At 28.8% G+C, this 26,038-nt stretch overlaps 1 protein-coding gene across 1 annotated transcript; it reads left to right on the top strand.

The window, feature by feature from the left end:
- The first annotated feature begins 1,390 nt into the window (after positions 1–1,390).
- LOC111637412 (C-1-tetrahydrofolate synthase, cytoplasmic-like) lies at positions 1,391–26,038 on the top strand. The gene is made up of 9 exons (XM_023382898.1): positions 1,391–1,398; positions 5,041–5,177; positions 5,737–5,891; positions 7,519–7,593; positions 8,585–8,687; positions 9,181–9,257; positions 9,410–9,550; positions 9,615–9,740; positions 25,664–26,038. The coding sequence occupies exons 1-9, from the start codon at positions 1,391–1,393 to the stop codon at positions 26,036–26,038; spliced, it is 1,197 nt and encodes a 398-aa protein (XP_023238666.1).

Genomic DNA, 26,038 nt, shown 5'->3' on the forward strand with positions numbered 1-26,038 from the left:
TGTCATCTTCAGAATAGCTTCATGTAAATCACATAAAGCTATATTATTCCCAAATGACATTTTTAACTCTCAAATTTGAACTATAACTCACTAACAGCTCTTTATCTACAGCAATGAGTTTAATCAAATGCGCGCCTTGGGGCCAACAACCAATGTTACAATTACATCTTAACCCCCATCGTACACATCGTAAACTGTTTGATTATCAGATTGATCCATTCAACTTAAGATGATGATGATGTTTGTTACTTAAAAATTTTCTTTTTTAGATAAAAGTTTTCATTAAGTAATCCAAACTGTTGTATCTCAAAGCCGTGAACGAATCCCAACCTCATCTTTCACCCACTTCAATCGCCATTTTCACCCCATCGACATCGTATGTCAAGACTGATAGGGAGTGACTGATGGCATCGATAGGGTCTACTTCTCTCTGTTAGTAGTTTCTAGTGTGAAGAAGAATGAAAGAATGGGGTAAAAAAATAATGAAAAAACAGGAAATACTGTTAACGACCACAGTTATCCTTTAGAGATTGCTAAATTATGATATATATATATATATATATATATATAGGTAGAGAGGGGGAGAGAGTGTGAGAGAGTTTAACTTTACCGATCAACATCTTGATGATGTAGTGTGAATGAAAGGATTTTATCGAAAAAATTTAAAGATTTATTAAATTTTTGACCTTTTTCCAACGTAGGAAATCATTTTTTACTTTATTTTAGTACTTTTTAAAGAAAAAATGCGATTCTTCTTTATGTCAGACAAGCAACATTCATTGCATAGTATGTCGCTCGGATCGGATTTAAAGGATTTTAACAAGCATAATAAAGGCATTTTTCACGTTACTTGTATAGAAAAAATAGAAAAAAGTCCTTTTCTCATCATTTATCGTGATGTAAAAATAAAAATAAAAAAATGAAGTTAAGAATAAAAGAATTGTTTCGATTGAAGATAGCGTTTAATATATTTATGAAATATTCCATCATAAAAATTGATCAATCGAATTATTTATATTATCTACTTAACTTTAATCGAATTAATGATTATATATAACTAGATGAAGCTAATCTTCTTTTATTCGGCACGTAAAATGCCGTACATTCAGGTAAATCCATTAAAGGCGGCGAAGTTCTCAAAAAAGCTCCACCTTATCTTTCCATTAAGAAGATTACGGAATAATCTGTGTAAACGATGACATGCTCTACAGAAAATATGTTTTGAAACAGTAAAAAAAATAATACAGAAATACATCTAAAATTCTTGACAAAACAAAAATTCTAGTAATTTAATTACTTAAATTTCTATAATTTTTTTTAAAAACTTTTATTAGAAGTTTCGAGTGGTGTAAACCCCCTTCTCATATCGACTGGTGGAACAGAAAAAGTAATGGTAAAGTAAGAGTATCTGCAGTAAATGTACCCTGTTCACTTCCTGTAGAGAAGACATTGACGAATTATCCTGTTGATCCAGTTTCATGCTCCGATAGAAATGAGCTAATCAGCAGTTGGTGTCTCTCCCTTCGTCAATTCGTAACTATCCATGCACGTGTTATCTCCTCTTACCCAATTTCAGAGCTTGAAATTTAAATTACTAGATTCGTCCCTCGAGGCCACGACAGAAATTTGGTTATTAACCTTTCTAGAGTGATGAAGACACTACTGTATATACTGATTTCGCTAATCTTGCCCTTTCACATGTTGTTAGTCGGTATTTTCATCTTCCTTTAATGCTTCTAGATAGGGAATAAAATCGAGTAACGGCCTGCTTTTATATATTACTAAGTTTAGTTTATGATTATTCATTGATCTCTATCTTGATATTGCTTCTTTGTACTCGTTTTGTATACAATTAATTGAGTAAATATATATTTTGTAATCAGCATTATCTTATTGTAATGCTGATACGATGGATTATAAGCGCCTAAACTTCCGATTCTGTCAGTTTACTTGTCAGTTTCGAGGTTTGCAGATTCGAAATTCTATTTTTTTAAACTTAATTATCGAGCTTTTAGTAAAAATTTCCAGCATATAATATTGAAATAAGCTGTCAAAAATAGTAAATTTGACAGAAATTGTAAATAAATTTTGGCTTTATATCATCAATATGAAATACGAAATGTCTTGATGTAGATCCTCATATAAATGCTTCACTTAGTCACTTAGATTTTACAAATACGTGAGCCGTACAGCCCGGCATACGTATTTGTAAAATCTAAGTGACTCGTACAACATGGAATTCATATAAAACGAAATAATCAACAGTGTTATAGGGGGTCGACTGTACTACACTTTTTTCCATAACAAAACAAAATAAATACTGCTTTAGTCTTCCATTTTACTTTAAAATTCAAATTTGAATAAAGTTCAAGCAAATTTTCAGCACTTTGATCACTTCATTAGCATATACAATCGAACCTCCAATAACGGTCACCTCTAAACGGCGGCCATTTATTCAGGAACGTTTCTTTTTTAAATGCATACAAAACACCTGCAAACAACGGCCACCTCCGAACAACGACCACATTTTATGTTTCTGTCAATAGTCAAGAGATTTCACTGTATTTCATTAAATGCACCATTTCACTATAATAAAAATGAACAATATTTAAATTTTGAAATTAATATTTGATTTATATTAATTTAATATACGTTTCAAAAACACGTTGAACCTATATATGTAGAACACAGAGAGAGAAAAAATCCGTGTAAAAAACGCTTTAAAATGTGTTTTAATATGATTTAGAATTTAGCCATTGTTACGCAGAAAAATTCCGTATACTCAGGTTATGTACGCAGTTGGTGCCCAAAGAGTTTTCCGTTTCCTTCTTAGACAGGTTTCCGTCTTGTATAAATATTTCATACAGAAAATCTCCCGTTCTGAGATTTATTTTTTTCATTTAAAATTAAGCAGGTTTCCGTTTTCTGTAGTGTCCATTTTAGACAGATTTTACTGTATTTATGTAATTTTCATTATAAAAAAATTCGTAAGTTTGTTAATAATACAGAAAAGAAAAAAATTGTAAACACATCTCAGTTCTTTACCTACTTCTTAGATTTATATATAGTGGTATTATAGGCTTACTACCAGACCTTTAAACTTCATTTTATTTACTTGTTTTATGGGGTTGTAATAAAATTGAATAGTCTTTATTCACTTTATAATAAATAACACACACATATATACAGTAGCTTATTTTGTGTTTATAAATTTCTAACTAAACCCTTCCTTTTTTTTACGAGTCACCACCTCTTTATTCTTATTNATTTTATATTAAAAAACTTATAATTCAAAAAAAAATTAACAAGCTAAAAGGAAAGTATCAAAAATGACCACGAAAAGTAACAAAATCCAAATTAGAAAGAGAAGAAGAAGGGAAGAAAAAAATTCTGTCACTTATAACCTACATAAAAAGTACTAATCACTGTCAATCGCATACGTTTTTGTAAAGAAGAAAGTGCTTCTATAAAGATGCGGAGAACTGAACGATAACAAAATACAATCAGAGGCTGTCCCTAACAGAATGTTCGTACAAAAGAGTCGAAGCTCTACAGGCGATCCAAAAGCATTTCTGCTTTCCGGACTTCTAAACACCTTCTCATATAAACCTGTAAAATTCTTCTCTTTCCAATACATCTGTCATGTGGAGATGACAGTTCAGGCTGCCTGACAAGTGGAAATATTCCTACCAATTCGCCATTGATCGCACCCCAACTTATGGCTCTCCAAACTATAATAATAAATTGAATCCGTTTTAACTTTTAAACAAATTAACTTATTGTAATTAAAGGATTATTCGATTTAAATTTCTTAATAGACAATTATCAGAAGTAACAATTTACGTAAAGAAGAAACTTCTTAAAAGTGGGTGGAACGACAAGTAATCGTGCTTTTGCAAGACCCATTCAATTAGTTGGTGCCCGCAGCTGCGCTGGACAACTTAATTTATTCTAGCATCCGAAGAATCGCTAAGATGGAGACTAATGCTTTACTTCTTTTTTTTTCCTTCTCCCTCTCTCTCTCTCTCTCTCTCTTTTCCTCTATTGGAGGCGCCGAACACCCACAGATCTGCTCTTGATGGCTCCTAGCAGATTGAGATGCAAAAATTGAAACTCGCTTTGACCCTTTGACCCGAACGCATTTGTATGCCATCAACATCTCTATTACATTCACAAAAATCTTGTTTGATTAAAAGACTTTCTAGAATTTTATTATATATATATTCCTTTTTTTAATAGTTGTTGTGTGTGCAACGTTTGGATTCAGCTAAATTGAGCAGTCAGAGGATCGCTCTGGGGGTGCTTTTCTTCGTTTCTGTATAAAGTATCACTTGAAAGTAACTACTGAAGATAAAGATGTAGCATTGGCTCGATGATAAGCGTGAGATGTGGGCCTCATATCTTATAGGGTTTTAGTATTTTGTGAATCGTCATACAGAGTTGCGTGCGCGACGTAACAATAAGAGTTAGAAATATGAGCATTTTAGATAGTAATTGTACTAATTTCGGCTCTTTAATAATAATAATAACAATAACAATAAAGGAATTTGATCTTTCTAGATTTTAGGATTTCATATCGGTAAGCTGATATTGTTTAAGTAATTTGTTGGACTCGTCTAATGGTTTTAAATGTATGAGACAAACTGGAGATGGTTGACCTTTTAACCTGAACTCGTTTGTATTCCACCGACTCTTCGATTAAATTTTACACGAATCTTATTAAATTTAACTTTAATTTTTAGGTTTCTTCAAGTCACAGTTAAATAATTAGCCTCTTCCCAGGGAATTTTTAACGTATTTTTATGACTTCTAGACGTGGTATATGCATCGAAAACAAGGTTTTAAGAACGAAATTCGTCACTAATTTAAAAATAATTAATTGTTAATTGTATTGTTAATAATTAATTTATTTTAGTAAAATTAATTTGCAAAATAATAATAATAATAATAATAATAATAATAATAATTTATTTTAAAAAAATNTTAAATTTGTATTATATGAGTAATTACTTTTTACTATAAAAAATTTTTTTTCCATAGAATTACACCAACACCTTTAGGAGAAGGTAAAAGTACAACTACTATTGGTTTGTGTCAAGCACTTGGTGCTCACCTAAATAAAAATGTCTTTGCTTGTGTTCGTCAGCCATCTCAAGGACCTACTTTTGGAATTAAAGGTATATCAATATTTATTTATCTTTTTGGAAAGTTAATTTTTGTATTATTGTTGTTACAATGTAAATGTGGAAAACCGAACAAGCTAACTTTAAATCATATTAGAAGAATTTCAATTAAAAAATTTGAACACTTGAGTTGCCACTATTGAAAGAAGACAAAACTTGCACCAAATATGCATTCATTTTTTCACATTAAAATATGTCGGTTTTACACAGATTAAAAATAAATTATTTATTTTCAATTTGAGCAATCTTTATGGAATTTAATGTGATGATGAAAAATTGAGTCATCGGCACCTACTTAAAGACATAAATAATTAAAAATATAATTAAGTATATCCTGGGAAAGTAAGAAAGTAAGCAATAAAATATAATTTTCAAAATGCTTTTTACACTTCTGCATAAATAAAAATAACATCTGAAAAATACTGCACACACAATTTACACAAGATCATGTCAGCTGACAGAAAGACCTTATGAAACATAATTTAATAAATAAATTGAATATATATTATTTATGTCATTCCTCTAATAATAATAATTTGAAAAATAATTTTAGGTGGAGCTGCTGGAGGAGGTTACTCACAAGTAATTCCAATGGAAGAGTTCAATCTTCATCTTACTGGTGATATACATGCAATCACTGCTGCCAATAATCTCTTAGCTGCTCAGATTGATGCACGTATGTTCCACGAAGCAACACAATCTGATGAAGTATGTTTGTTTTATGTTTATATTTTAAATAAAAATGTTTAAATTAAAAACGTTTAGCTTGAATTAGATGATTAAAATCCATTTTCTGTGGATTTTAAGTTGTAAAATGATAAAATTTATTGCAGCCCTTAGCTTCAACAACATATTATTATTAGATATTTTTAAAATATAATAGAAATTATATATATACATATACACAGTGGAACCCCGGTTAACGAACTTTTATTTTGCAAAAATTTTGTCTCGGATAACGAACTTAACGGCTTTTTGTGTCAAATTTGTAAGCTTGCTGACTTTTAGGGGAAATCAGTTAATTGTGTGTCAGTGATGATCTATGGTCCATTCGTACGTTGGTGGTGGCGGAGGAGACAAAGATGACAAGTATTTTACAGTGAAAATCGTTTATTAGAACAGGAAGATGCTTACACATTTGAGATGGTTGGAAATGGCTTATCTACAGTATTTTCTCCCGGCACTGAGGAGTGGTATATCGCTGGTCTTACGATAGTGCAAGCTGATCAGTCGTAGCCCCAATGCGGATGAGATGGGTTCACTTGGTCACAGAAGCGATGGTAGGTGACAGAGCTGCAACGACTGGTGCAGTCCGTGAGGCACAACACAAATTTTGGCGGGCATGACTTCAGGTTTAATTCAGATGAAGATGACACAGATTAATCGCCATAGAATTTTTAGGAAAACTGCATTTTGACCTTGGGATTCGGGGTTTTTATAGTATTTCTTCCTTGAATCTCACCTTACGATTAGTCCTGTGTCCCATTCCTCACTTCCCGATTGTTTTCTTCTTTGTCTCCAGGTGAAAACTGAAACCAGATCAGGTCACGAGAAAGGTTTGTTGTGAGGCATTTATTTGACATCCGTTCATCGACTCTGATCAGAGATTGTTGATAAACCTATAAACCTTTCGCTCATAATTTAGCCTATTGTTTCTGCTATCTGTCATTTTAGAACTTTAATGATTGTACGCGATGTTTTTATACATGTCAAATTGTTCCCCTTTTCCAAAAATTTAACCTAGATTGACTGTTTATGACCGCTTCTGTCAGAGTTTCATCTTCCCCACAGACATTCCACCTGATCCACCTGATCCATTACGTCATATGTTTTCGTGTCACATTTGTTTTGACAACTACAGTAAAGTTTTTTCCTTACTTTTCCCTGAACTTTGGTCTGACTTAATAATAGTGTTTTCGCTTTTAACATGTGGATATTAAATTATATTTGGTTGATGCAAAAGTTTGTCCCATTGTTTTTGAAAAGAATCAAAGAAAACCCATTTTACGAATAAAATTACAAAAATACTAACGGCTAGAACGGATTAATTGTATTTGCATTAATTTCTATGGGAAAAATTGCTTCGGTTAATGAACGGATTTGTGGAACGGATTACGTTCATTAACCAGGGTTCCACTGTATATATATTAATATATCTGTAAATTTAGATATGAAACAATAAACATTTGAATATTAGATTTAAAAAATCATTGTTTTTAGATATATGAATAAGCCATAGGAATGTTATATATATTAAAAAATATGATGTATCATAAGGAAACATATCTTTCATAATAATATTTCCAATACTATAATTTTAAATGTTTTTTCTTAGGCTTTATTTAGAAGATTGGTTTCTACAAAGAAAGGAAAACAAGAATTTACAGAAATACAAAAAGGACGATTACAGGTATTTTAAGTCAATATGATTTGATTTTTTTTATATTTAAGAATTATAATTGTAATTAAATTAACACAGATAATGCTTTTGCTATTCATATTTTGCTTTCATTAAACATAAATAAAATTGATATATTTAATGATTAAAAAAGAATTATTTAACTTTAAATAAATGACCATTAGTTTGTGATATTTGATATTAGGATTAATTTTGGAAAAAGAGGTAATAAAGTAACTTATGATAGCAAATGCTGAAAATTTTCTGCTAGTTTCATTATCTTGTACTTATTCAGGAAATTACAACTGTCGTTAAAACTAAAATCATACAGAATGCTAAGAATAGTCAACTAGATTATTGAAGGTTTAAAAAATAAAATTGCATTCATAAATATTTTTCAGACTTTGATATACTTGGAATAATTGAAACTTGGTATTAGTATTAAAATAACACTAATACCAATTTTCAATTTTAATATTAAAGGACCAATTTTATATTATTTCAGTTCCTATATGAAAATTTATTGGAATTAACTTTATTGTATCATTTGATTCTTGTACTATTTGTTTAATGTATCTCAGTTCTATATTATAACATAAGTATCAACCCATGGATAACCAGTCTTTAAGTTATTATTTACATTTTAACAAGATTTTTATTTTTATAAATGTTTTTATTTCAGAAATGAATTTTGTTGTTTGATTGAAAATTTATAATTAATGTTATTTATTTTTATATATACTTTATTATGTGATATTTTTGCATTTTGTATATAACTTTATTATTATCCATGTAAAAGTGTTTAAAAGTAAATTAAAATTAAAGAATGAACAATATTTAACAAATTCCTCTTGTTCTATTAAGAAAATAACTGATGAAAAGCAAATCTTACTGTATGAGATCAGTAATTTTAGCTTATTCTTATATATTATACAATGTAAGTCATTAATTAAGAATATATAATAAATAAATTTTTTCTATTGTATTTTATTTTTTTACAAAGAAATTAGGCATAAAAGCTACAAATCCAAAAGATTTGACAAAAGATGAAATAAAGCGATTTGCAAGATTAGACATTGATCCATCTACTATCACTTGGCAAAGAGGTAATAAATAGGAAATGTACCATAGAACAATTACAAAATCTTAAGTTGTCTTTTTGAGAAATATTTGAAGAATAATGTTTTATGTAATGAGTAATAAATAATGTAATTAGCATGATATTTAGCCTTATTATACTCTGTAACATTTTTGTACATGTACAAATATAATGATGATAATATTTTTATATGTATGTACAGTACATGGGCATCCATAGAGGCAGTGAGGGGGCAAAGCTTGGAGACAAGTAATTACATCAATTAATTTTTATTTAATTTTTTGGGGTATTTTTTCACAAGTACATTACAGTATTGCTTCAAAATGTCCATGGCTGAGGGTGTAAGATTATATATCTCAAGATTATAGTTTGTGAAATTTTTTACTTGATCTCAGATAGGGGCAAATGTTCCTTTTGCCTCCTCTGTGGACACCCATATGTATGTATGTATGTATGTATTAATAATAATAATAATAATAATAAACTTTTTAAATGTAAAGTTATAGATACGAATGACAGGTTTCTCCGTAAAATAACAATTGGACAATCACCTACAGAAAAAGGAAAGATAAGAGAGGTAATTGTAATTTACAATAAATTATAAATTGTTAAATAATTATATGGTATTTATTATTTTTTTAGAGTTTAACATATTACATAATTTTGAAATACAAAATATTTTTGAATTTTTGTTACTTATTTAATATTTAAATTATGATTGTTTTAAAGACTCAGTTTGACATTACTGTTGCAAGTGAAATTATGGCAATTCTTGCTTTAACAACTGATTTAAGTGATATGAGAGAGAGATTTAAACGTATTGTTGTAGCTAGTAATAAAGAAGGTTATCCAATAACAGCTGAAGATTTGGTAAGCATTAGTTTTTATCTATTATATGTTACATTCAGTATTGTACAGTTTATAAAATTTTTAGGGTGTATTTGGAGCTTTAACAGTATTTATGAAAGATGCAATTAAACCAAATTTGATGCAAACGCTTGAGGTAAGAAACAGTAGAATTTTAAAATTATATTTCATTAATAAAGAATTAATGTATCAGGTGTGAAGAACACATGCCAAAAAAAGGTGCTAGACATTATCCAACCAGAAAAGTCTATTTAGTACTGAGCTTAAATCTTAACAAAGGAAAAGAAGAAGAGGGAAAAAAGCATACTGTTTGTCCCTTGAGGATTTTACTTAATAAATAACTTTCAATGTAATTCCAGGACGTAACAGTAGAGAGAACTGTGTTCTGCAGCAATAAACATAGCTTAATGGCGAGGAAAGACAAAGAAGGGAGAAGGAGTTAGAGTTCCTTTTCACTTTTCTCTCTTTAACTACTCCATACATTCATTACTAACAATTAAAAAAATATATACCGGATTTAAGATATTCTGTAGTAAATTCACAGGTGGAAGAACTTCTGAAGAGAATTTCATTCGCAAATGATTTCGATAATTAAAATTATTCCACCTTGAAAATTTTCAAAAATTTAATTAAATAAAATTGAATTCTTGATATTTTATAATTATTATTTTTTTTTAAATTTTTTTAGATCTTAAACTTTTCTTCTTTTCTTTTTTCTTTACTTTTCTTCTTCTTTTTTTTTTCTTACGTACAAAATACGATCGAAAAAGTCGAGAATATCGGATGATAAATCGAGAGTGGTTGGAAGTAATGCGACGTAGAAGACATAAGATGTTACTCTGAGGCATTTAATGGAATAAAATTTAAACAAAACAGCATTTTCTAAAAATTCGACATACTTCTGCACATGTGACAAATAGTCAATAGGAAAGCATTGATCTCAGCTGACATCAATAAACGTCCGAAATAAAATAAGATATGATTTGTCACTTAAGAAACTCGGCACATCATTGATTATTTGTATAGCCATCCATTTTGCAGACAATCCCTAAAAGGTCTTCAACTGATTTTTTTCTGCTTTCGTTCAATAATGTCAGCCCATTAATTGACAGGCCAATTGTCTTCCAAACACCATCTGCAAGAAGCCAAAATATGTGATGTTTAGCTGTTAACTCCTCTTTATTAGATCCGGTTCGAGTTTCCGAGTAATCAATCTTTTTTTAAAAAAAATATAAAAAAACCAATCTCAGCTCCGCCACCGGCAGATTTTTACATTAGAAAATGACGAATCAGGTTAAAGGACGCTTCAAGGTCGTATCAATGACCTTGATTCGTCCTCTGCGCGTCGCTTCCGGCGCGCGCCGTAGAAGAGAGAGAGAGAGAATCTATTTCGAAATTTATTGCGGTTTATATTATAGAAATGTCGGAAATAAATCTTTCTAATAATTCGATGTTATGACTCGAGTCAGCGAATATTTTATTGCAGCTTTTCTAAATGTGCATTAGTTTGGAAATCAGCCATTTGTTAGAGTGATAAAAAAAATTCCCAGATGGTGGTTGATGCTAAATTTGAGTTCAACAATCGATATATCTGCTTCAAAAAAAGAAAAAAAAATTGATTGAAGAAAGAAAGGTGACAAATTCTTATAAAGATGAAGATTAAAGTCTTATAACACGAAAGAATCGATCGGTAGGAAATCCGCCATTATCTTCTTCGTTGTTGATATAACGAAAAGGGACATAAATATTGTTCGGTGCTGTATCGATTCTTCCAAAAATTTATTCTGTGAATGAATGTGTCACTCATAAAATGCGTCCTTTGTTTATAGGCGATCGAGCGATGATCGATCAAAATTCTAAATCGATCGTTTCTGTCTAGGAAAGTAAACGACTTTACCATTATTCAGCAAACTGTGTAACGATGTTTTTACGTGTTAAAGGACGAAAATTGTATCTTTAAACATGACATTGATTAGAAAAGTTTAAATATTTCATACATTAAAACCAAATTTAACTTTAGGTATTCTTATAACTTGTTTAATACGTAATTAAAGCACCCCTATTTAACGCTGTTTAGCAGTTCAAATACAGCCATTTGGTACGGTTACACTTTCGAGACATGCGAAAGATATTTCTGTGAAAAACTCGTCAATATGGCACTTTTAGCGCTGCAAGCAATAAAAAATAATTTCATTTGTAGGAGCGCTTAAAAAATGCGGTATATTGGAACAGGTAAATTTGATAGTTTTGAAAGACATTGCATTTGATAAGCATCATAGAGTGTTAATTATGATCAGTCGTTGAATACGCTGTTCAATTGCCTACATATTTTACATCTTCAAAATAGGAATCACATAGAACATCACTAAGATCTCTGCATAACATCTTGTACAAATAAATGTTTGTTGCGTGCAGCGCCAAAAAGGCCACAATGGCATGTTTTGGAACTAATTTTTTCAGCAGAAATATCATCATATCAAATTTGGTTGCATTTATATAGCTAAATTTCTCTCTAAACAGCATTAAATATGAGTACTTAGATTACGATCATCCGGTATATAAGTTACCTTCTCACAGAGAAGGAAGCTAATTCTCATAAAATTATAGTATAAGCATCAATAAATTAACATAACTAGAAAACAAATTAACATAGCGTGATAATTCTGATATCAAACTTTCTGTAAAAATTAAAAATGAATTTATTAACACCATAATCTTTTATCATAGAAACGAAGGAGTAGTACTTATCCTACCTAAGGCCAGTTTGTATATGACAACCCATGTGGGCGATCTGCTCAGGCGCTTCCCAGAACTTTCCATGGAAAATTGGCCCCTACTTAGGTATTTACAAACGTGAAGAAGACCCGGAAAACTCTACGTGGCCACCTCGTTGTTGAGGCATGAACTCATGACCAACCAGTATTCGGTGGTGTTATCCAATCTCGGTAATCTAGAGCCAGATTTAGACTAGAATTTTTAAAGGATAGAACGAGTCCTTTTCGTAGAGTGAGACCTTAACTTAAAAATAAAATCTGTAACTGTTCGTAGCTTAACCTTTGCTAGTAAACTACTGTAAATCCAAGGATACGCGATATGTGTTATTTTTTAATTAATTAAATATTAAATAATTTAAACGCACATTTATAAAGTTTGGCAATTAAAAAATTATTCTTAAAGACTGAAACCGAATTTTTAAATTAACAAAGACAACATTTATAAGCCGGAATACATTAAGTTAAAGAAAGTAAGAATAGAAATAATTTAAAAATAAAATTGTAGATAGAAAAAAAAAGTTGCCAAGAGTACTAATAAAAATGTTAAAGCTATCTTTTACCAATATAACGCTTCATATATGTTCAAAATTGAAGAAACGAGATTTATTTTTCCTGTGGTTGTAAACAGAAAAAGTTATTTGAATTTTAAAAGCGCAGGCGGCAGAGAATAGACTGACAAATCTCCCTGGATCTGTGACAAACAACATATTCCTCCTCTTGAATATTTCATTTGACTCTTACAGAGATATAGACACCTCCTTCGATTTAAATATCACAAGAAAATCGTTTTAAAATTAAAATGTTCAAAGAAAAACTCGGCCTTGTTTGAAAGGAACCTGTTGTCTATCTGAACATAACATCTCGGGACAAACACCCAAATCGGAATTTACTTGCTATGCCTTTTCTATACACGCTTTGCAGTATATATTTTCCTTTTTTTTTCTTTCTTCTTTTTCCTTTTCTTCTCTTTTTTCTAACCAGGTGTATCTCGAATTTATAAAGTTTCCAACTTACGTTTTAACATATAAAGTAGTATTGGGTGAAAAAAATGGATTCTTTTCTATTATTTATGCTTTCTACTAAAAATATGGTAAAAAATGACATTTTAGATAAGTTTTTGAATTTATTTATTACAAAATAAATTAATTTAATGCTTATTATTTTAATTAGCTGATAGAATTAAAAAAGGACGTCGTCGCGTTACGCGTCGCTCGTCTCTGGAAATTTTCGTGTTCTCTCGTGTATATTCGGTAATATATGTGCGCCATATTTGTTTTATATACACTTTATTTGTTTTAAAATATATAATTTATTTAAGAAAATTGATAAGTTATAGAACGAAAAATGTAACGTGCAAAAGGTATACGTTAAACGTTACCGATATAAATGACGTATACGATGAGAGTATACGTCATTTGCAATAAATAACAATTTTAGTTTTGTTATTTATAATTTTAAAAATAAAATTTGCGTTGAATTTGCGATAGAGAATTCGCGTCGCTGTATTAGACGCGCGATGCGACGAAGCGACGTCGCGTCGCTTCTCTTCGAAAATACATCGCTACTTTAAAGAATGAACTGTACAGTACATCCGATAATATTACTTTATAATTAATACAAACCTTTATAATAGTATTTATAGATTTAATAATTCACATTTAAGCTTATAAATGCATAAAAAACAAACTTAAATTTTATTAATCTTCCACGATTGGAGACATTTACTCGTTAAATGAGGGAAGTTTTTCTAATTAATTATCGTCTTAAGCGAGTAAAGCGAGTGCAAACTGTTTATCTAACAAAGAAATCTTTAAAAAAGCGAGACATATTTAATTTTTTAATAAATTTTTTGTACATTATTTGCCTTTCTCATTTCACAAAATTCTGATGAAAAGATAAACTCATTAAATTCTGTCTCCATTTTTTTTTTCTTCTTCTTCTTCTGTTTCCTCTCCGTAATCAAATATGTTAAAACTAATCGTTTTATCATCGAGTTTTCTTAAATTACTGCTATATTAAATGACAAGTGTAGAAAGACCTTAATTCATAACGTTGCAAGGCATTAACAATGCGAATATGGCGATAATGCATAACATAAAATCCTCAATCTCGAGTCATTAAGAAAGATTGGAATTCCTATAGTGGTATGCCAAAAATCTGTAAAATTTCAGCTTTAATATGTGCCAAGAAACATTAACTAACATTCCTTAAATTTTCGGATATTTTATTTCATTCAACATCTGTTTTGTAACCAATATCGTTTACAATTATTACATTTTTTTCCACTTTAAAATATGTAAAATCTCATATACTACGCGCTATTCTACTTTAAAAAATGCATTAAAAGTTTATCCTTTAAGTGACGAGAGAAATTGATAAATTTAAAAGGAAAAAAAAGACGGAAATATTTCTAAATTTAAACTTTAAAATTTTCTTCCTTTTTTTTAAAAAAGAAAAACTTGTTTTGGAGTAATTTAGAAGAGTCGTTAGGATGAGGAGAAGTCAAAAGGGGAAGAAATCATTCAGGGAAAATGCATTCTTACAAGGCAATCGTGAGGATTTCTGAGTTTCTTAGAGAACACTTTCTATCATTAAATGTCTGAACAAGAAGAGATATCTCGTGAGGTGATTTATTAACTCCTTTTTTTCTATTTTATTTTATTTTTTTATTTTTTAACTTAAACGCGAAAAGGGCGGAAGACTTTCATCAGCAGTTTATACTAAAATGAAGTCTAGAAAATTTTTATTGCTTTCTCGACGCTTTCCTTCTTGAATATTTTACTTCTCGGAACATGGATTTTTGTATCTAGAATCCGAATATCCGTGCTGATGTTACGACAGATTAGAATTTTGTATAACATAGTTTCTTACGTAACTCATGAATTTTCAAACTTGTCCGCAGATTTACAACAATGATTAAGATTATTCCAATTTATTTGAAAGTTTTTAAAGATTTCCTTCTCTACAGAAAGCATTTTTCTTGATAAAAATCTTTAAATTTAACTCAACTAATTAGTGTAAAGTTAAAAATATTTCCTATTCTCTAGCTTTGACAGTTCCATTCTTTAACAATTTACGTTCTATTTTTTAATATATACTTGAATTGTTCGGCTGAAATAATATATTTATAAAGCTTATAAAATACTTTTTCTCTTATTTTAAAACAATTTATTTTATTAATAAAGCTTTTAAGTTTGTATACAGTTTAATAAAATTAGGCTATATACACTTAAAAGTTATATAATTTACGTATATTTAATTATAAACTTCTTATAACATTTTTCAAACGTTTCGTAGCTTTAATGAAGCGATTCTTCTATTTTATATAAATTTTCCAGTAAATTTTCTGTCTTAAAGTGATGTTGTTTCTCGTTTTTTTTTAAATTTCTTTTAATTTGCACGATTTTCTTCAGTTCTCTGGCCTTTAATTACTTAACATTAAATCGTCTCATCGTATTACCAGTAGCATAACCAGGGACGTATGGCCAGGTAAGGAATACCCAAAGATAAGGGATGAAGAGGTCTCTGCCTTTATAAATAAATAAATAAATAAAACATAAAACACACATCTACTGTATACACAATAAAGAATTTACTCTTTATCCACAGTGGTACAGGGGGTGAATGTAAGTTGCAAGTTCTAATTCAACCTCCTGTTATTCTGTTGCTTATTACCCACTTATACATAAATTATGGAATATATTTCATTATTATCACTGTTTCACTTTATAAATAAATATATTAAAACTAGAAAAGAATTTTAAACGTGTTAAAAACTTTCATTAATAATTAAAATTACTTAGTTTCAAAATTTTTTTCTAATATTCTCACAACTTTTTAGAGAATCCCAACGACTTGAACTGGAATAATAATGAGGTCCATTATTATTCCAGTTCTAACATGGATAATTAATATTGTTTAAACGTTAAAAAAAATTCTGAAACATGTTCACAGCTTTAAGATATGATTAAGATTTGTTTTACTTTCATCCAACATAAAAAAATTATCATCTCATCCACATTACTCACGAAAATGAGATACAATCAGGCAATTTTATAAAAATATAAAATTTGTCATTGCTTCATGAATATTCGTAGAATAATAATTAAAAATCTAAATGATAATTTAATCGAAAATTTTTATTTGAGCTGAAAGGAAGAAGGAGAAGAAGGAGAAGAAATAATATATATATATATATAAAAAATCGAAATTAAATCCATCCTCCTCCTTCTTTTTCAGGTAAATTCTAAATTTAAAACCAACAGTTGAATATATATCGCTACTTTTTATTCAAGAAACGAAGGAATGGAAAAAATTACAGATTACAAAAACCTTTCATTTCAACCTAATTAAGAGAAACACTAATTAATTTTATCGATTTTTCCAGAAAAGATGAGTTTAAAACAAAAAAAAGAAGAAGAAGAGAGAGAAAGTGTTAGTGGATCTCTCCTATTGAACTTCCTTGTTACAGTTTTACAGTTTAGAAAAGATAGTTTTGGAGACGTTGCTGAATTATTACTGATGATGAAAAGACGTATTTTCGTATTTTTAATCGATGCCATTACACGTTGAAAGTTTTATATAAAAAATTAATGGACGAACGTCTTTTCAATCGACAACTCCGATAGAAAACTCTTCTTTAGCTTAAATAAAAGAATCTTATACAATGGAATATCCTTTCAAATCCCCTTTAAATCACCAATATCCGGTATTAAATAATTAATTATGCTCTAACGAATAATGATTTGATTAAATAACAAGAGATATTTTGATTTGTTTTCTTATAAATGTCATTAATTCATATCGTTTATCGGCTTAACTCTTGTTTGAATCGAATTGCTTCGTGCCGTTTTGAATTACGTTCGTGTAACAAGAATTTAGCTGAATTATTAACATTTAAAATGTAAGTAAGATGGTATCAAATCATAGAAAAAAGCAAAGATGTGGATAGGAATGCTTTTAGTCACGGTAAATAGAAGCAAATTTTTCGGATTCGTAACGCTTTGTTAAGCTATTTCGTAGCTTGATTGCTTATGTTTAATGCGTTAATGCTTCATGACAACGCTAACATAGCTAGATAATGAATGAATCTTAGGAATGTGGGTTCGGTTCTCAATCGTCAACACTCCTTTCTTGTATTCTTCCATAAAGTTATTGTGTTTATCTGTTAGTAATATCGAAAGGGTACCGAGTTGATGAAATCACTGAACATTAGTACTTTGTCGCGGGTTCGGATCTGACTAACGAGTTAGTGAGTGAAGTTATCCGTGCTTATATCCGTCTAACACTTAAGTAGGAGCCAGTTTCTCATAGAAAATCCCCACGGGAGGCAAATTGCTTTCGTATTGCATTGCTTTATTTTATCAAGTCAAATCAAACATCGAAAATGTAAAGATTAATTTAGAAATTACTCATCTATTCGAATTTATAACAGAAGTATTTAATTAATTAGAACCGAACCCACGATCAAAAGAAATAGAAAAAGTTTCTCAAGTAGCAGCTGAACTCATCTTTTTTATATTGTATTAATGTATCTTTATATAGACTATAATTTAGTTTTTTAATTTTGTTTATTTATTAAAGTAAAACTTTTTAATTTAAGTTTTTCTCTTATAAAACTTTATAAAGTAATAAAATTTAATGCATTTTATCCATATATTGCTTTTACTATATGAAATCTCTACGCATATAGACAAGCTGTAGTTTAAAGCCTTGTCTTATGAGTCTATAGCTTAAGGCCTTACAATTTACAAGTATCATAATTTTGGTAGGGGAAAAGGCCCGTTATATGTTATAGCTTAGGGCCACAACAAGTCTAAGTCCAGCGCTGTCTTCATTACTATCGATTTTTAGTTTATCCGATAAATATATATTTTATAATATTCTATAATATTTGTATAAAAATAATTAAATATCGTAGAATTTATTACTCGAAATTTATAAATATTCTTTAAAATCCTTGAAGTTCGCATCTCGAGTTTAAAACTCTTCGCTTACGTAGAGTCTGTAGTAAGAAAGAACATTTTATTAATATTTTATATCATATAATTATTGAATTTTATAAAATACTGACTTCCACTTAAACCGACTGACGGAATATCAATATTTGTAACAAGTTTCATCTGTCACAATCGGTAAAAATCTTCCTCCTCATCCGATATCAGATCATATTTCTATCATAAGTAAGTTAGATTCAAATTGAAAAAAATATAGAAATGGGTAGAAAAAATTCATTTTAGAAAAGAAATAAGAATAAAAAAAGAAGAAAGAAGGAAAGAGGAAAAGGCAGAGAGCAGAAAACTAAATTAAATTATCCTCAATTCAAATCAAAAATTCAACAGATTTGAATGGGGGAGGAAGAAAGAAAAACCAGAAATAAATTTACTTTGTCAATCTTAATTTATTTTAGTGATTTTTATAAAAACAAATGGAAATTATGTTGTTGGAATCGATTGCATAATGTTATAACTTTTGTCTTTTTATCGATTTTAGATGAAGTAAGTTGCTAACATCTCGTGTTGCTTTCAACTTTTCTCTACACGTTGTAAGATTCATTAATTATATATGGTCAACGTTTTCCTCCATTAATCTCTCTTCTCTTTGAGTTTTCTTTAATATTTGTTATACTTAAAAATCACTCCCGAGAGCATAAAATTATTCTAGTTTTCGAAGAAATAACCTCTTATACCTCTTATAATTATAGCGAGAGAAAAGAGAAATCTGCTGAGTTTTTATGTAAAGAAAATATTAATAAAATGTGGAAAAAATGGTATAAAAAATTTCCAGATTTTTAAAATTAATATGTAAATAAAGAGATAGATAAATTTTCTTATTCTTCAGTAAGAAAATTCATAAATTATAAATTATTGTTGCAACTTTTACGTTGTAAAATTAATATGTAACGGTAAAGACGGCGATAAATTAGTTATTCAACATGGCATAAAGCATGAAATTGAGAATTAAATATTTTAAAAGTCCTTTCTGGATGTTGAATTTTTTTAATTTTTAATTTAAAAACATGACTTATTTTTTTATAATTAAAGAAAATTATTTAAAAATATATTTCTCTTAATAAATAAATCTACTCTTTGAGTCGAACGTTATGTTATAAATCTACTATGCTTCTGCACACTTAATATATCATATACTTTGTGGTAGATTTACTTGATGTATTATGATCTAATTATAGTGGAAAGATATTAACATATTCATAACGTAATTAATCAATACATTACATAATATTATGCTATACTATAGACCCACAATTTAATAGATTTACTAAATTATAGACTTATGCTAATGATTTACTGAACTGTGGCTTAAATTATGGATCCGTTTTTGTGGAATCACTAAAGTATGAATCTACTCTTCTATAGATTTACTAAATAATGGTTTACAATGATACTGTAAGCTTTATTCTTTTATGCACACGCTAAAATAGACATCTACAATGCTTACATACATTGCAATAACGATAGCAATTACAATGCATAGTTTACTAAATTATAGGCTTATTTTTCTGTGTAATTGCTAAATTATTGGTTTACTCTACAGTGGAATGAGTATATTATAGAACAATTATGCTATCTACTCACTAAATTACAAGTCTACTACGCTTTAAACTGATTATAACATTGATTTTCTATGTTATGGACTTAATATGGGTATAAGTTATACAAATATATTGGAATTCTGATTTCTTTTATCAATCTCACTTTCGTATAATGTTATAGGATTTATTTTTTCAATGGCCAATACAGAAACTGATCCATACGAAGAGAAAACAATAATTTTATTGAAGAGTTTTATCTTAAGATATATAATATACTTTTGGTAAACAAAAATTTAAGTGAATTTATGTGATTTATAAAATATATACGTTGTATACACGATTGAAAACAATACTAATATATAATAGAAAAGTTATAATAGCTTTGAAAAGAAAATTGATGGCTGTTTCAATTTTACTTTAATGTAGTTCTAGCTGAAAGGTAAGAAAGTCTATCGAAGACAAAAGTTAGAAGCAATCTAGATCTATCAAAAAATAAAGAAAAAGATAGAACAGGAAGATAAGAAATCGAGAAGAGAAAGAAAACTGATGGATATAATTTCTAAAAGTAAAAGTATTGAGTGAGAATGGACAGGATACTTGTTGAGAATGAAGAATAATAGATGAGGAGGTTTGCAGCAGAATGGTCATAGTTACAGAGGTTGACGCAAAACAAGATGGAGAGGTAAGATAAGTGAATATGCTCTGCTGGAGAAGTAAGATTTTTCGTGTTAGAAGGCGTGTAAAAGTTCTAACAGCTAAAATAATAACAATATAAATATATTTTTAATAATAATATTCATTTTTTCTGATGCTGTCAAGAATTCAGATTGCCAAAACCATTCTGAGATTCAATTAAAAGATTTACAAGCATAGAATCATTACAAATGGAAATGAAAGTTTCGAGGAGTTTAAAGACTCCTCGAAACATAAATTGCTTGTCATATTTAATTCTTAGTTTTATATAAGCTGTGGTTTGTTCGCTTGGTTCCTACGATTTTCTATATTGTAAACTTGTGAAGCGCTAAAATTTCATAATTTAACGAAGATTCTTTTGTAACAAAATTTCCAAATTTTTTCTTGTTATCTGTGCTTTTTTTCTGGTATATTTAAAGTTTTCTCGAGATTGCATTATGCAAAAAGCAAACTTTGTAGACTAAACAAGATAAGTTTTTGCAGAAATATCATAATCACGGAGGGAATCTTTTTCCGGCTATTCTAAACGGATAGCCGCTATTAAACATAAAAACCTCTGATATTTTTGTGAAAATCTACAATAAAATTTATTCAGAAAAAGAAAAAGAATAAAAACGAACTTATTTTTTTATAATATTTTACAAAAGATACGAATCTTATAATTCAAATATACACAATTACAGAAAGTAGAAGTCACGAACCAGTTCTTATTCTCTTCCATTAACCTAGTTATCATGGTTAATAATAGTTATTCTTTGCCTGTTACAATTTTAAATTTTCATTATGCGAATAGGATTTATGCTCTTTGTTAAAAAGTCGAGTTTTTCTAACTTTAGATCATCATCTAGAACTTAAAAAAGTTGAAATGGTATCTTACTTTCCCCCTTTTTTTTCTTCCTCTCTTCTAATCTCTAACTTTAGATCTTAGATGTGTTTTTTTCTTTATTAAAGACGATTAAGATAATAAAATATTTTAAAACTGTCACTAATACAGAAAACTTCAAGTCGTTTTTAAACCGAAGCAATTTCATGGATCAGTTGCTAGAACGAGATGATTTTCTTCCATTTTTTTTTTTTTTACTTTTATTCTCTAAGAAGACAAGATGCTTTCTTAAAAGTTATTGAAGGCTTCTTTTTATTAAAAAATAATTGAGATTTTTATATATAAAAATAATATTATACGAAGCTATTAATGTTTAAACAATATATTCTAGTCTATTGAAGTGTTATTTACAGTTGTTTCTCTGTAAATATAATAAAAATTAATAAAGAAAAACGATAATCTGTTAAAGTAAGAAATGATTTCTGTATTATGTTTTACATTTTACATTAAGAGATTTTTTTTAAGGAAGTCATCAAGTGATTTCTGCTTCAGTAAATTTAATATATTTTGATTCATCTTAAATCATTTATAACTAGTTAGTGAAGGAATGCAGTTTCAATAAACGATTACTTTCTTTTTTTTTTTTCTATAATTATTTTTAAAGAGGACTTATAAGTAAAATTTACTGTATATAAAGTATTAAGACAATCTTTATTTAAGGCTATTTTTAGGCCATTTATCATTGGAAGGCGTGTTTGATCGGCCGCCATTTTGTTTCGTTACAATTGAATTCAAATCTATTTAAAAATTTTTTTTGAATTTAAATTGCTCTAATATTATTTTTCGTAGTATAAAAAAGACATTTCATTGCTTCTTTCTACATAACATAATGTCTTTTTTTTATACTCCTTTCATTATGAAAGAGAACATTTCACCAGTCCACGTTTCAACTGAATGATTTGTCATTATATATACTTAAAAAATACCCAAAATATAAGTTATACTATACAAATTAGACCTCTACTAGTTAGATATGCAGTTTATTAAGAATATTATCCGTTCGATAGACGGGCATATGAAAAAATTAAAGATTTTCATGGTTGCTTCTTGATTAGTTTAGGCCCTATATACTAGGACCTTTTAATAATAATAAATTTAAAATACGAGACCCTAAACTGATAGCCTACTTATTTAGGTTTTGAGTAAATGTAATTCTGCTTAGATTCAATATGCTCTTATTTACGACTTTTTCTAAGTTTATACATTAATGTTACTTGTTTATCAAGAATATTTGATTTTTACTTTGGTAAAATGCAGCATTTTATAGCTTCACTTTAGCAATAAAACCTATATTTCATATCTATATTACTTTATATTACAGTAACGTATACATAAAAATAAAATTTCATTCGTATGTATATTAAAATTTTAGGTTACATATTGAAGATCCGCCATTTTGAAACAGTGGAATAGAAAAGTTGCACTTAAAATTCCTGGCGTAGTTAGTAAAGGGTACTTGAAAACACTGTTTTCATTTCTTCGACATCAATTTAACACTTTAGAAAAACTTACATAAACAAGTTTAAAAACTCTATTAAATTTACAAAATAGAGAACATTTAAACTATTTGAATAAGTTGTTCCGTCTTCCTTCTTCCAAAAAATCCATTTAGTAGTTTCCGAACTTCATCATTTTCGAGGTCCACTGGTAGATTTTTTTAATGCTTTCTTTCTTATCCAAATTCCTTCAGGATGGCTTCTTTATTTAGCTTCTCTGGGGCTTTCTCAACTTGTTTTCTCTTCAGCATCTTCGTTCCTAACGTCGATTGAACTTTATCATTCTTCAGCTTCTACCAAATTCAAAAATAAACAGAGCCCGTTAGCAGGTATGTGCATTTACTTATTTCTTAAGCCACACTCTCTCGTGTTTACGCCCAATCTTTCTAAAAACACCCAAGCGGCACATTTAATATCATTTTGCTATTTTTAGTTATAAAACGATGATTACTTCAAGTTATCTTTTGATGGTTTCTTTGATTGCTGTGTCAGCCAAACCGTAATTTTCTCTTCACCTCTCGCTGCTTCTGTTTATGTGAGAAGATAATCGAATTTCTGGCAACTGCTGCTGCAGAATTCACCTTTTGATCTTGCAATCTTGTTAGCTGCTCGTCTATCGATTACCAAAATCTTTCCATCACTTCTTATGCAAGCGCTATCTTATTTATTTATTTTCTTTATTATTCGCATGATTAATTTATTTTTCACGCCTCTAATTATAACAAAAATTTAGCAGAAAGTCATTGTCTTTCTCTTCTTTCGCCTTTCAAAGCCAAGCTAAAATAAATTTCCTAATTTATTATTATTTTTAATTCTTTTTTATTTATTTTTTTTATTTAGAGTGGAATTATCTCATAAACCATTATTTAAATTTTAAAACCACTTCGATAAATAATAAATTTTTGTAAAAAAAGCCATCAGAAATTTATCAAAATTTATAATTTCTCGAATTTATATTCATTTTTCCTACTCAAAATAATAAATTTTAATTTTGTACTTCTTTTAAAAAATAAATAAATTTTGAAATAAAACTCTTTAAATTCTTCTAAATTCTTAAATTTTTAAAAAGAAAAACATTTAAGATAAATTTTAAACAATTTTACTAAGAAATTTTTTTTTAAATTTCATCGAAATAACTCAAGATTTCGAAGAAACTTCATCACGAACAGACCGATACATTAACGCTTTTAAATTCATGAAGGCATTAAAAATTAAACAGCGCATCAGAATATATTAAATATTCAAGATTTGTTGCCAACTTTAATTTTCCGAGATGAAAGAACGAAGAAAAAGAAATGAAAAAAAGAAGAAGAAGAAGAAGAGGGGGCAACTCCATCTTCTTCAATCCACCATCAAAATCGACTTGCAAAAGATTCATCCAAGAAAAAACTCCAAGTAGAAAAATGTCAACAATATATTGGGATAAAGGCTTAGGGACGTAGTTTTAAGTGACGCCTGTGACAGCGAATGCCACTCAACTTGGATATTGAACCATCTCTTTTATTTTTTTTCCTTTAAAACTGACTTTTCACACCGTTGACAGATGCTCTTTCATTGCATACTCTTCAATAGTTGACAGTCGAAATTAACAAAACATTTCTAATGAACCAAATGTTTTATTCCCGTTTTCTTACGTAATTTTTGATCAATTCGAAAATGAAAAACATTCGTAAATGTTATATAAAATATATTCTTTCTTTAACTTCAAATTTAAAAAAATATATATATTAAGATTTAGTTGCTTATTTTGAATGCAGTTTTAATGGATCTGAGAGTGGTTTTACTTAGAAACGTTGGCAAAATGTAAAACAGAATTTCTTCGTATTCTTGCCAAATATATTTCCATTAATGCTTAATATAATTTCTCAAAAGTGACCTCCCATTAATGGGTAATGTATAGAAAAATTTTCCTCAAAAAATATCTCCATTAGTGAGATGTGTAGAAAAGTTCCATTATTGAGTAATGTGTAAAAAATTCCCTAAAACTGATCCCGATAATGGGCAAATGTAGAAAAATTCCTAAAATATCCCTATTAATGAATAATGTGTACGTAAATTCCTGAAAGATTCTTATTAACGAGTAATATGTATAAAAATACCTTAGAAAAGATCGGCATTAATGAGTAATGTGTAACAAAATTTTATTCATAAAATCATATTACACATTACTCATTAACGAGCTGTATTTTTATACCTTTTAAATAATTTAATTTAAAATGCATGAAATTATCAATAATTTAATTAATTACTTCAATTATTATTATCAATAATAACAATTTAATTAATAATAAATACGTTTTAAGATTTATAAAACAAAACAAAAATAAATAAATAAATTCAGCAGTTAATTAAATTAAAAACTTTGACAGGAAAATATCAGATCTAAAATAAGATATTTATTTGTTCTTGTGTAATTTTTTTCTTTTTAGGTTTAACCAGAAAATATAATTGAAATTCAAAAGTTTTCTTCTACATTTCTAATAAATTTGAAACAAAAATAAAAGTAAAAAATTGCATTAAGTTTATTTGGAAAAAAGATAAATTCTAAATTTATCAAAGAAAATTTTTAAATAATTTTACTAAAGATGATTTATTATACAAAGAAAATTTGGTTGCGTCACTTGATATACACAAAAATAATATAGAAAATTTTCCTTAATTTACATTTTTACCCACCAGTGTCTGAGTGGATAAAAATCACTAAACATTAGTCTCCAGGGGAGGAGAAGGAAAAAAAAGAGGGATGAGGAAGAAGAACTAGAGGAAGAAGAAGAGGATGAAGAGGAGGATGAGGAGAAAGAACTAGAGGGAGAAGAAGAGGAAGAGGAGGATGAGGAGGAAGAGCTAGAGGAAGAAGAAGAGGAAGAGGAAGATGAGGGTGAAGTGCTAGAGGAAGAAAAGGAAGAGGAGGATGAGGACAAAAAGGAGGATGAGGAAGAAGTACTAGAGGGAGAAAAAGAGGAAGAGAAAGAGCGAAAGGATGAAAAAGGAAAAGTTCGTTGCGGGTTCAAACTTCATCAACGACCTGGCCACGTGAAGTTATTCGGTTTTCTTCACATGTCTAACACCTATATAGGGATCAGTCTCCCATAG

Source organism: Centruroides sculpturatus, unplaced genomic scaffold, assembly GCF_000671375.1.
Source record: "Centruroides sculpturatus isolate CEXI.00-Female unplaced genomic scaffold, Cexi_2.0 scaffold53, whole genome shotgun sequence".
Classification (NCBI taxonomy): domain Eukaryota; kingdom Metazoa; phylum Arthropoda; class Arachnida; order Scorpiones; family Buthidae; genus Centruroides; species Centruroides sculpturatus.